At 43.2% G+C, this 13,540-nt stretch overlaps 1 protein-coding gene across 9 annotated transcripts in view; it reads right to left on the bottom strand.

The window, feature by feature from the left end:
* POSTN (periostin) overlaps positions 1-10,332 on the bottom strand; it is a 130,848-nt gene extending 120,516 nt beyond the window's left edge. For 8 of the 9 annotated variants that reach the window (XM_086935070.1, XM_086935072.1, XM_086935074.1 and 5 more), the window contains exons 1-2: positions 10,132-10,310; positions 7,454-7,552 (exon numbers count right to left, since the gene is read on the bottom strand). In XM_086935070.1, coding sequence (XP_086791196.1) covers positions 7,454-7,552; positions 10,132-10,253 — 221 coding nt within the window. In that variant the 5' untranslated portion in view covers positions 10,254-10,310. Of the gene's footprint in view, positions 1-7,453; positions 7,553-10,131 lie in introns of all 9 variants that reach the window. The other variant, XM_086935073.1, reaches the window with a different exon arrangement.
* Positions 10,333-13,540: the final 3,208 nt, after the last annotated feature.

The raw sequence follows: 13,540 nt of genomic DNA, 5'->3' as shown, positions 1-13,540 counted from the left end.
ACGTGGTTCCCTTGCTCACTTTGCCACTGGATGCAAGCTAGCCTGGCTGATGAGATATTTTACCACAAAACCGGCCCCAGGGAAGACCTGGCTTGGCAGTTTGGGCTGGACTGTTCAAATGAGGCGCAGGGTCAAGACTGATTTGCATATAGCTGGGTCTGAACTGGGGTGGCGAAGTGAGCTAAAAACGATGATGGATTCTACCCAAACCTGTGATTGTGGGCGAGTGTCTGAAAAGTTTCCGTGTGGAGTTCATCAACTCCCTGTTTTTGCTTTGTTTGCTCAAAGTTGGCAGGGTATGACCAGACATGAGTCCCTTGCTCACTTTGCCACTGGATTCAAACTAGCGTGGCTGATGAGGGGGGTTACCACTTAAACCAGTCCCAGAATGCTTTTTTTCCGGTTCAGGGAAGACCTGGCTTGGCAGTACGGACTGGCCTATTCCGATGAGGCACAGGGTCAAGACTGACTTGAATAAAGCTGGGTCTGAAGTGGGGTGGCGAAGTTAGCTAAAGAATGATGACGGATTTTACCCAGATCTGTGACTGGGTGGGTGTGTCTGAAAAGTTTCAGCACTCCATTCATCATGTCCTTGTGTTTGCTTTGTCTGCTCTCAGTTGGCAGGTTACGGTCAGATGTGAGTCCCTTGCTCACTTTGCCACTGGATTCAAGCTAGCCTGGCTGATGATGGGTGTTACCCTGAAACAGGTCCCAGGATGCTTGTTTCTGGTCAAGGGAAGACCTGGCTTGGAAGTTCGGGCTGGACTGTTCTCTTGAGGCGCAGGGTCAAGACTGATTTGCATATGTCTGGGTCTGAACTGGGATGGTGAATTGGGTTAACAAACAATGATGTGACTGGGGGTGAGCGTCTGAAAAGTTTCAGTGTTCCGTCCATCATCTCCTTGTTATAGCTCCTGCAGAACACCACATCAAAACCAATCCTAACCCATTATTCCAATGTCAACATCTTATACCTAGCTCACTCTTTCTGTTCTAAACTGCCCTTCTTGCATAATTCATTGAACAAGTTGGAGACTCTATCATCAGAGGTTGTCTACAATCAAAATTATATTATTCAAGAAATTCAAGTCATAAGCTTATTTAGATAAGCAATGTATTTTGAAGCCATATGGACTAAACAGGATCGCTCCCAGAACAGTCATGAGAGGAAGTTGTGAAAGCCGTGTATTCAAGTGTTAACATTCTTTTATAATTGTATTTCATCTATTTGAGGATCTCATGCCAACATAGATTGGTGCTTTCAAAGTCTAAAAGTCCGATTTATTTACGTTGGGTAATAGAAGTAATTACTTCTGAACTAATACCCTGTTTGATGCAAAAAGTGAATTTTAATATTTACAAAACTTCATGCAGTTGATACTGCTTTTCACTACACATGATAGATTATACGCCTCACCTCAGGGAAAATGGAAGGTAATCAGCAAAATATTTAAATCTTAACAAATTGGTGGAAAGGAGGTCATAGATAGAGAGAAAACATTATCATTAGCATCAGTTTTATTGCAGCAGTTTACCTCAAGAGGACAGGTTCAAATGAAACCAAAAGTGAGCATGCCCTAGGGAGTCCTTCACTTCTGAAACACACTTTATTTTGGTTTGGTTACAGTAAAATCAAGTTGTGATGGAAGTTGACCAGTAAGCAGCCATGATTACCATCATGCCACTCTACAAAAGTGCCTTGATTCAAGTACATTAACATGTGTGCTGATAGAGGGAAGACATACTGAAGTATAGAAATCATCATGGATGGAATGCTTGAATTAATCTCAGCCACTGGTAATTACCCAAGGCCGTATCTCAGTCCTTCTTTTTGCACGTTACACAAAAGGGGGTATACCCATTAAAGTCTCTGGTACCTGGGTGCAATACGGTACATACAGAGAATGGTCCCAGTACGTAGTATCTAATCAGAACAAGGAATATCAATACAGGTATGTATGTGTAAATGCAGAAACACAAATGCAAATATTTAGTTGGCGCACTCATCACCCCTTCCCACTCCTCCACTCCCTGGGGCACTAATGTATTCTTAATATAATTATGTAATGTATTTATGACCTATTGCACATTGTGATTAAATAACAGTGCGCCAACTAAATATATGCATTTGTGTTTCTGCATTTACACGTACATACCTGTATTGACATCTTTTGTGCACAGCATGCCGCCTCAGTTTGGTCCAGTTATATAAAAAATCATTCTCGACCCTGCTCCAATGGGAACTGTCTAGACCTAACTTCCAAGCAAGGTACTTCCTGAACCAGAACACAAGCAATCCAGGACCAGGTTCTCCCTTTTTCAAGCATGCCATCCATCCACTTTTTGCATACTTTTGTATGTCATCCTAAGAGGGGCGGGTATGCCCAGACGTGGGTCTCCTCCACACTGTGTGACTGGAACTAAGCTATACCCGACTGATGAGCCCATAACAATGGCGAAACCCTTCCTGGGTTGCCTGTGTTCGCCTTCAGGAATATTTGTGTTACATTCATAGCCATCTGCTGAGCAGTGTGCATGCCCGCAGTTCTAGAAGATGTGTAAACCCACCTTTCTTACCCATGAACCACCAGGAAGCCTCCCCCATGACTCATTAAATATGATACATTCACCTAACGAAAAAAGGGCCCAATGACATCAGTGATGATACCCCTTCTTCGTGTGTTAAATCAGATTATTGTCTATAATGGAGTATTCGAAACAATTTGTGGAATATACACATAGTCTCTTCAATGCTCCAAATCCCCACCAACAGTTCAGCACATCCCATTCTGGTGTTTCTGACATAAAATAATCCATTTTATAAGGAACAACTAATGACCTTTCTTTGGATGCCAATGAAGCACACATAAAAATCTGGACCTAGGCTATATTTTTTTATTACGTGAATTTCTTCAATGTTCTCTCCCTGAAATACACACTGGCGAAACACTCTGTCACACCGTAAAGTCTGTGCTGTGGTCAGGTTCAGTGAGGCACACATCCAGCATTAATCACTGCTAGCAAAGTTTTATGCCTTTCAATCACTGTTCCAGTAGATTTGCTGTGCGGGATCAGGACTCCCTTGTGTGTGATTTGAATCGAAAGCAGATGTGGGGGTCTGCAGAAACTTCCACATTACCACATGCAAGCCCGCGCATTCTTTCCCGGCGTATCATGGGTCCCCCGCCGTAAACTGTTCTGGCAACCTCCATCACTTGGACTCAGCAGATTTGGATGCTAAAAAACGCTTTTTCCACATACTCTTGGCAACCACAGCTCAAATATGCTTTTTTCACCTAAGCTTCGTTTTACAGTCCCAATGGAAGTAAATTCGCTCTTCACTTTAGCAGTTATGCACATAAAATCCCTTATAAAATCCATATTGTATTTGTAGGCTTTGAACAGTCTTGCCCTGGAGTGTGCACCTCTCTGCAACCTATTTTTAAAAAAATGATGGCGGCTCTCACATGCGGCTATAAAAACGCCTGTTTTAATACAGAGCCACTCCACTGTGGGCCACTCGGCTGCAGAGAGCTTGGTTTCTTAAAATTCACAAGGAGAAGATGTACTTGAACCCCATTCAAACACAATGACACTTTAAATGTTTCCATCTTGTGCTACACACTCTGAGGAGGCCTGGCACTGCCTCAGCTGAGGCTCTGGGCTCGTCTCACAGAGTAAACTTAAATTGCACTCTTAATCCAAACAGATGTTCTGAATCTATACTGTGAAGTTGCTCATTAAACAAAGTATTGCTTTGGGCAGCATCTACGCCGAACCAGATGTTTCAATCTACATTATAAAGACCGAGCCAGATCCATATTATTAAAGTGTTCTTTTATAAGAGTACGTTTATTTCCCCCCGAGCCCCCAGTGTCCTGCGAGTACGTGTTCTCATGACTAGGGATCACAGAGGAAATTCGGTTCATGTCTTGAACCGCTGCCCTCTGTTAATTTGAGAGTCATAATTTGGAGGCGAAGACAAGTGAAATGCAGGAATTTCCAAGAAAGGAAGATGGAATAGTACGTATGCTAAGGAGTGCCAGGTGCCTTGAACGCACCATAGGAACTGCTGCCTTTCAGATAGTGCTCAACATTACTCCTCTGACTTCGGTTTTGAAGCGCTATGTGACCTGCAAGTTCATGAGGACTGAAGTGCTTAATACTTGCCTTTCACACGGATGGTGGCACATGACTACCATGGTCAATATGTAGGAACGGTACCATTGGGGGAGGGGTGGAGCTGTCTCCTATATTACATTAAATAAGTTTTGGTATTTATTAATTTTGCGATTCATGCACAGTAAAGTCCATTATTGAGGTGTGATGTCACCATTGTGTGGAGTAGGTTCGTATACCTAACTACTTATTAAAGCAGGGGCTACTAAGTCTGTATAGAGCACTTCCGCTGTGGGCTGCTCCAACCCTCCCACCCTTTGCCACAACACCTAAAGCATCCCAAGAGAGGCATTTGGCGCTCCAGATCAAATTTGATCAAATATTTAACATTCGGTTATGGGGCAAGAAGTGCAGACTTCTTTTTTGAACTGGCACAGGAGCAAATAGACACTAGAGCAACGTTTTTTTCTAAATGTGTGCCCCCAACTCTGCTTAGAAAAGTAGCCCTGCTCGGTGGCATTGCCTTGTTCTCCCAGGAGACCACATTCGCTCATGTTCAGTCCCAAACCGTGACTTTACTAAAATTCTGATTTGCTGAGTGCTTGACACTTGGAAAAGAAATATATATATTTATATCTTTAGTGAACGATACATTTTCACTTTCCACACATTGCGATTTTATCTTGCTTCACCCTCATTAAACTACGGTAATTGTGACTCTTGCTAGTTTTAACTAAATGACAACGAGTTTCTGGGATCATAGAACATGCATTTTCGTGGATATTAAAGATGAGGCCATTCCAACAAAGAAAGGAAAATCTTTCTTTCTTTCTATCTATCTATCTATCTATCTATCTATCTATCTATCTATCTATCTATCTATCTATCTATCTATCTATCTATCTATCTATCTATCTATCTATCTATCTATCTATCTATCTATCTATCTATCTATCTATCTATCTATCTACCTACTTACCTACCTACTTATCTATCTATCTATCTATCTATCTATCTATCTATCTATCTATCTATCTATCTATCTATCTATCTATCTATCTATCTATCTATCTATCTATCTATCTATCTACCTACCTACTTACCTACCTACTTATCTATCTATCTATCTATCTATCTATCTATCTATCTATCTATCTATCTATCTATCTATCTATCTATCTATCTATCTATCTATCTATCTACCTACTTACCTACCTACTTATCTATCTATCTATCTATCTATCTATCTATCTATCTATCTATCTATCTATCTATCTATCTATCTATCTATCTATCTATCTATCTACAGTCAGGGCTGCGGATCCGGGTTGCAGCATCTAGACACCCACACACATACATATATACTAGATTTCAGAAACCTTAAGGAGTTGGTTATTAATGTATAATTAGATGAATCCAAATGACCAACATATTGTGCGACATATTTAGGCCTCAACAATCAAGGAAATGTTCATTCTTATTTCAGTTGTATATTTTTCTCACCTGGCAAGTTGCTCGCCAGGCAGGACAAGAACTCAACCGTTCCAGCAGCGGGGGGAGGGGAGGGACTTTCTCTTGGTGAAGTGACAAAGGGTGTTTACATTTCGTAATACACAGACAGTAGCTCTGATTTAACCTCCTGGGAGACACAACTAACTACACGAGATGGCTGTGGCTGCGTTCTTTCTTGCTGTGTTTTGAACCTGATATAAAAATATAAAGCTACAAAACGACTTAACAACGCCCCCCGTGTGAACCGCTTACATTTTACAGGCGTGAGCAGCGTTGGCTAATTGCGTTGTTAAACCTTTACTGCTGAGATTGTCTAACTACAAATAATGTATGTCTATCTGTATTTCTCTTTAATGGTACAGCGGGAGACATTTAGTTCTTAACTGAGCACGAAAATGGGCGTCTCTGGCTACCCCCTCGGGTAACATTCCGTCCTAATGGGCTGCTATCCTGAATCATGTTACCTTGACAGGGTCAGGGTGAGATGTGAACAGACAGGCCTGCTTCTGCATATCTGATCAAGACAGAGCATGACGGCCATTAACGGGGCTCAAGTTTCACCCAGGCCTGCTCTCTGAAGGTTCGACTCCTGGCCCATGTGTGACCTTGCACTTGGGAACGGCACGCAGCGTGGAATTCCCGTGCATGGTCACACTACTGGTCTGATTTGCAGTAAGTTCCGAAATTGCAATGCAAACAAATCCAGTAGACATTAAACGTGTAGCAGTAATAAAATATAAAAATGCTGCCATCTTAAGGTGGTGTATGTGTCATTGCAATATATATATATATATATATATATATATATATATATATATATATATATATATATAATATATATATATATATATATATATATATATATATATATATATATATATATATATATATATATATATATTTAAAGTAAAAAATGACCCATCGTAAAAATAAATGTAACAAAATGAAATGAAAGTAGAGATTGGCTGTCAGTCTTCACAATAAAGTGGACTACTTTGTAACTAAGCGGATGTGCACATATTAAGGAACAACATGCTGTCAGTCACAGCGAATAAAACCAAAGTGTGACATGGACTGACCCCGCTTCATTCTGCATGCTTTAATGGGCGGAAGTAAACTGTGACCGACACTTGAACACACCAATGGTTGCAGCGGCCTTTACCCAACCCTTTGTATGTATATACCTGAAATGATGAGGCTGGCAAACAGATTAGGTCTCTATGCCAACCCTGAAAGAGGAGAAAGGAAAGCGGGGAGGTGTTGATGAATGTAGGGGATGTAGCGGGTTTAAATGGGGCATACAGCATTAGTAAACGTGCTCACTGTATACCGCCCCCTGGCGCACAAGCTAGGCTGTGCTCAACAGAGTTTTGTTTTGTAGTTTAGTTCTGCAACTAGTCACACTGCAGGAAATGAACACTGTCTTCTTTGTGGTGTTATTTTAACATTGCGTTCGACAAATACAGTTAAGTAGAACATGTATTTACTATTATTGCGAGCAGTGAAACTGGATTAGTTTGGTGGAGCTCGGATGGATGACAAACTACGAGCCTATGACAACCGTGCCCCCCCCCCTTCGCCCCCCCCCCCCCACACACACACACAGACCTAGAGATCAAAGATAGACCTCAGTAACACGTGCTTTGCTCACTGAGCTATGTTACTGGCCAGTAAGTAATTAAAACCTTGTAGGGACCGTTATTTGCTTACGTAACAGTTTTGCATGAAAAGGTATTTTGTTATTTTTCGAGGTAACTGCTGAAAAAAATGGGCATTTTTGGCAGACATTTCAGCTGCGCTGGGGGAGGTGGGGTATACTTACGCCCGCTTGCCGCAGATCGTGCCCTGATGCCAGTTCCTGCAGGTGCTGAAATACTTCTTCTTGGTGCCCATCACTTGCTGAAGAGCGCAGACATTTGGTCTAGGAAAAAACACACCCGTCTCATTTAGAACAAACATCATTTGTTTTGTTGTGACACATGCATTGCACAGATTACAGTATGAGAACGCAGCTCTACACAAGTGCCTTCCATAGCTCCATTGGGTCTCCTGGGGTGAGGGATGCAAACGTACCCCCTTTGTTCACACTGCTCTTGCCCACCCCTCAAAAAACGTCAGCCCGCATCCCACAACTCACTCTCATTTACGGGATATGGTTTTGTAGAGCACACAAAATCAGTGATAGGGCTTTAAGGCGCTAGGAAGGAAGCAGCCTGCACACCACATAAATAATCGCCTGAGGAATGATGAAACATGCAAGTTGCGAATTTATTTCTGAGGGATGTTAAGCTTACTTTGCATCTAGGCATAAATGCAGCGAGTTCAGTAAGGGTGGAGCGAGCATGGAAAGGAGTCTGCCTCGAAACGAACAGAATTATTTTGGAAGATTACAGCAGCTGTACTTTATGCAACCAGGGTCAAACGGCAGCCCCAATATGTACGGTGTCCATACATGTTGTAAAGCGCTCTGATACGCTCGGGTCTTGCCAGCGCTATATAAAACTCTCCAAAATAAATAAATAAATAAATGGCGACCTTCCCATTCTCATCGCACCGTTATAAAAAAAAAACTCCCTTTGAACGCTGGGTTGCTCATAGATAAATACACCTCACAGAACCGTTCGTCTGTCTGGCTGCCAGCATCTGTTCGTCTGTCTGGACTGGCACACACTCAAATCACGGTCCATTTGTTTCTCCATCTTATTCTTGAAATTTATAGCGCTAACCACATGCGTAAGCGACCTGCGCTCACTGCTGGGACATTTTTTTCTTGAGTGTGGAGGCAAAATACCAAATAAAACCTTAAGCGAAACTAGAAATCACAGCAGGTTAACGACCGTGAGCTGTGGGGTGTTCGAAGCAACCCAAGGTGCCAGCTCTTCTTGAAGGGGTTGGTGTCACATTCAGAGCTCTTCGTGTGCTGAAACACGTTTTCTATTTCGCCACAACTTTGTCTGGTGTTTAATTGGACGTATTATCTCATCGATCCCCACGCGCTCACGTCCATGTACAGTAGAAAGCGCCTCAACAATGAAACGGTTACATTATTCATTCATTAGGTCGTGCCCACAGCTAATCATCGACCAATCATAACTCTCTATGGATATAGGTGAACACTGACAGTCCGGGCACCTTTCTGTGAATTAAACATCTCCCCTGTGCCTCAAATGCGCATTGGGCACTGCCCCCTGGTGGCCGTCGCTGCCTGAGGCAGAGACGTAGCTCGATTGGACGTCCCTTTCAGGTTTTGGAGGTGACTAGTGTGCAGGTACCAATCATCGGACAGTGGAATCTCTGACCACCTCACGGACATAGAAAGGACTTGGGCCTTTGATGCCCTAATGCCAAACTTCGCTGGTGGCTCCATTCACACATAGAGTGGCAGTGGTACATCATGTTCGTCGCCCATCACCCAATCTCCCCACCCCTCCTTTCCAAGAGTGAAACGCATCCCCTTTGTTCCAGGGGTGCCCGTGGCTCGCTCAATCTTCCCGCCTTTTCTTCTCGGGTCGCCTGTGTTTGGAATCCCAGACACACTGGGTGAATCCCAGACACACCTATGTAAACAGCCGCGCACATGCGCTTCTTTCAAAGGCAGGCTGGCTCTTTTTTTACAGGCGCGGTTCACACGATTTACTTTGGACACATATGGGCAGGCGTGGGAATTCGGAAAACGTGTTTCTTTGTTTCCCGAAGACAAAGAGTCCACCAACACTTGGTTTTAGACTAGCCGTAAATATTTTGGAACACTTCACGAAATGTGCCAAGCGCACGAATGTTATCAGGTGCGCTTCTCAAGAACGCACTTAAAACATGCAAACTGCTCATACGAGAAATACTCACAGTAGCACTATATTCACAGCGATAGGCGGTGATTAAAAAGACGTGATTGCAGGCGATGCGCAATCTGAACCCTCACACAGCGTGAGGCTCGTTGTTTCTCTTTGTGCTAGAAACAAGTCTTGTCAGAAACAGCCTTAAAAGATTAGCTTGCATTTTATCAGCCCTCAGAAGTTACATTAACGAGAGAGAAAAAATAAATGTAATGTAAAAAGGTCCTTATGTTTTATAACATCGTGCGCATTTTTACATTGTTAAAATGTTATAATTTAGAATAAGAGATTTCTATTTGTTTCGACATTTAATACCCTTTATAAATATTTTAATGGACGTCAACGCCCTGCTTCGACCACTCATAAATATAAATCTGATCTAACACTAGTTGTTTGCCAAGCTTTTCTTCTTTAGAGTTTACTGTACAGAGTTTGAACGTGTGTTTGGAATTGACTAAAATGTTGCTTTTAAATTGCAGGGCTTTAAAGTGCGTGGACAGGAGGAACAGTCTACGAACCTGGAGGGGTGACCTTAAAAAGTGCATGTTTTCGGGGCATCAGGAATGCCCATTTTAATAAGTCATCAATTCGAAGTTTTTTTTTTTAATGGTTGCTGCGGCTTATCTCGTTTAAGTTCTTCCCAGCTTCGTGTCAGCCTCGCACTTACCCTTCCTTCCTCGCCCGGATCCGGCTGTGGGACAGGATCTTGTCATAATAGGCAGAGGAGTCCGCGGGGTCCAAGGCGGACAGTAGCACAATGGCACACACTGGCAGGAAAAGCATCTTCATGGTGTAGCCTCCCGGTGCCCTTGGCTCGTCACACAGGAGAACTGGCAGGAGACGTGTGGAGCCCCTCGGTTATATCCCAGCTCCGGGGGCTGTGGGAGGGCTGCGAGGAACAACCTGAGCCCGGCCCCACCCCCCAAGAAGCGGCAGCGCGACCGACCTCCGCGCGCCTGAGTCAGTGTGAGGGATGCTGCTGGTGGGGAGACACCGGCCTGCCCTGGACAGCTGCAGAGCCGGACGCTGGTGCTTTGAGACTGGGGGGGGGGCCCTCTTCATCGAAGTATATGACAGCCCCAGATGGGGAGACCCCTCACATCTCAGTACATGACGTCCAAAGACGGAGAGCCCCCCTCACTTCTCAGTAAATGACACCCCAAGACGGAGAGGCCCCTCACATTTCGATATATGACATCTCAAGGCAGCGACACAACCACCACTTCACACCTCAATATTAGTAAAACGACTTGGTGCCATTTTATGTGAGGAGATTTCCGTTAAAACACTGAAGTAGTTATCAAAGTGTGTTTTTATGAGCGGCACTTTAAAAGCATTCAAAGGCAGTTAGAATGACGCTCTGGTCATCGGATAAAGCTTCGGGACATCCCACAGAAGGGCAATGTGTACACGCAGTCAGTCAGCGCGAGGGTTCCTATGCCTCTGTGAGGCGGGAACGTGCCAGGAGTGAACAGGCCCGGCGGCTGGGAGGGTTCCATTACCTGGATGTCTTCTCCCCTCCTACCTCCATCCATCCCACCATAGAGTGCTTAGGATAGGCCACTGCAGCCACCAGTCACATAACACTCGGATCCAATTGGCTGCTCTCTGGGTTGGTTATAAAATATTAATTATAGTGATGTCGTTTACAATGAATGACTTTGCCGAAAAGATTTGAAAACAAAGAAAAATACTACTGGACAGGAATTTTGTGTGTGTCCTGTTCTTGACAGGCAAAAGGGCCAATCTCGAACGTGGCCCCGCCCCACGTGTGGGCTGCGGTTTAATTGTACGGCTCCCACCAGTCATCACAAAGGGCAGTAGCGGTCGGCAGTAGGTGTTTCTATAGGGCGGTGACGTGGGCAGGAGGAGGGGCAGGGTGGGGGGAAATAATCTATGGATTACGGAGTTTTACAGGTAAGTAAACATTTAAATACATAAAACGAATTTCGTTGCGCGCACTGCATCACATTTGGTGATGCAGTGTGCGCAACGAAATTCGTTTTATGTATTTAAATGTTTACTTACCTGTAAAACTCCGTAATCCATACATTATTTCCCCCCACCCTGCCCCTCCTCCTGCCCACGTCACCGCCCTATAGAAACACCTGCTGCCGACCGCTACTGACAAAGGGCATGTGTAAAGTTGTGAAAAAACAATATGTAAAGTCACACCAGGGAAAACTGCAAACTGAGGTTGCAGTTTTGCTAAGTTTCACTCAGAAAAACCATAATGGAAGGGTGTGTACATGATGTCAAGCGTAGATGTGTAGATTGTGTACTGGAAGGGTATCTTTCCAGTACAAAATACTATGATTAGACATGGTTTGCACTTTTCTAACTTTGTATGTATTCCATAACGAGTAGCATACATGCAAAGTGGGAAATGTTTTTAGAAAATACATCTTTTCTCAGAGTTTACGCAAGGGAGGCGTTCGTTTTTTACGCAAAGCCCTATGTACCATTTTTTGTAGCTAGAACTTTGCTTTAAAGCACAATTAGCGTCCTATTCTAAAAAGAAAAGAAGAGAAAAGTAGAGGCGAAGAGCCAGCTCTCCATCTTAGCATACTTTTCATGTTTTTTTGTATTCACAAACACTTGCAGAAGTATGTTTGGAAAGGTGGTTTGATATACTTTGAGAACCTCATTTGACTTTTTGTGAAGGATCCTACCCCTCTTGTGTCGATGGTTCCACAGCAGAGACCTTTAAACAGGGGGACTGGAGACACCTGTGCAACTGTAATAGGTTTTTTCCTCCTGGGAAAACATATTTCCCACTGGTGAACTTTAGGGGACACACTTGTTGTGTATGTGGGATGGATCTGTGCTAAGAAGATTCTAGAGCCTGACGCCAACGTGCTCACTTGGTGGGTTCTCTTCATTGTTCCCTTCCCTGATCCGACTACAACCTTCTCCCTTTCTCCCAGTTTCTCAGACTGGTCCCTACTGTAATCAGCAATCAATCAATCATATCAATCAATCATATAATTTGTAAAGCGCACTACTCACCAGTGAGGGTCGCAAGGCGCTGGGGTGGGGAATGCTGCTACTGCTCGAAAAGCCAGGGGCCTTATTTATGAAGGCCTTGCGTCAGTTTTGCGCCGCTGGTGCGTCACTTTTTATGACGCACCAGCGGTGTAAAAAATGCACCTCGTTGCACCATATTTAAAAAGTGACGCATCTAGGTAGATGCGTCACTTTTTAAACCCCTGCGCCACATTATACCTGCGTCAGGTATAATGTATGCAGAGGGGGCGTTCCACCGCAAAAAGCCTCGTAATAGTGACGCAGTGAAATCTATGAGATTTCAATGCGTCACTTTTAGGACGCTGTTGCGTCAAAATCTTGCGCCTGCCTCACAGCAGGCATAAACTGACGCAAGCCCTTTCACAAGGGGCGTTCCCCATGTGAAAGGACGCATTGCTGGAGTTGCGTCACTTTTGTGACACACTCCAGCAATGCGCCACTTTTGCGCTTACAGATACGTCAGAAATACTGACGTATCTGTAACTCGTTGCGACATGATGCGTCATACATTAAATATGATCTCCAAAAATAGAGAGTTTCCCAGGGACCAGAAAGGACTGGGTATCAAATATTAATCAAAAAGAAATCCTTTCTGTGTATTAATCTTTTTTGTGTTGACATTTTTATTGAAATTTGCAGATAGAAATACAAATGTGTTGACAAAGTAAAATGATATAATGATAAACAGATGAAAATATAAGTGATAATGAAACCATTTGGTGACCATGAGGCCTACGCATTCAAATCAATACCTGTTGCTTTGTAACTACGGTGTTAGATAGATATTGGGTAAGTATTGGTACTCCACACTAGAAGATAATTTTTGTTACTCTCAAAAATTTATTATAAGGAAACATTTATATTAAGTAAAACCATTGTTAAAATTGCATACAATTAGTATTATAAATAGGGTGCTCTGGTACAATCTTATATACTGTCTAATTGGAATTGTTAGGCCTCATGGTCACCAAATGAAAGATTAATACACAGAAAGGATTTCTTTTTGATTAATACATTAAATATGACACATCAGGAATGTTGTAAGGAGT

The sequence above is a fragment of the Lissotriton vulgaris genome, chromosome 8 (assembly GCF_964263255.1).
Source record: "Lissotriton vulgaris chromosome 8, aLisVul1.2, whole genome shotgun sequence".
Lineage (NCBI taxonomy): Eukaryota > Metazoa > Chordata > Amphibia > Caudata > Salamandridae > Lissotriton > Lissotriton vulgaris.
The sequence above is the reverse complement of the archived record's forward strand: the minus strand, read 5'-3'. Positions and strand labels throughout refer to the sequence as shown.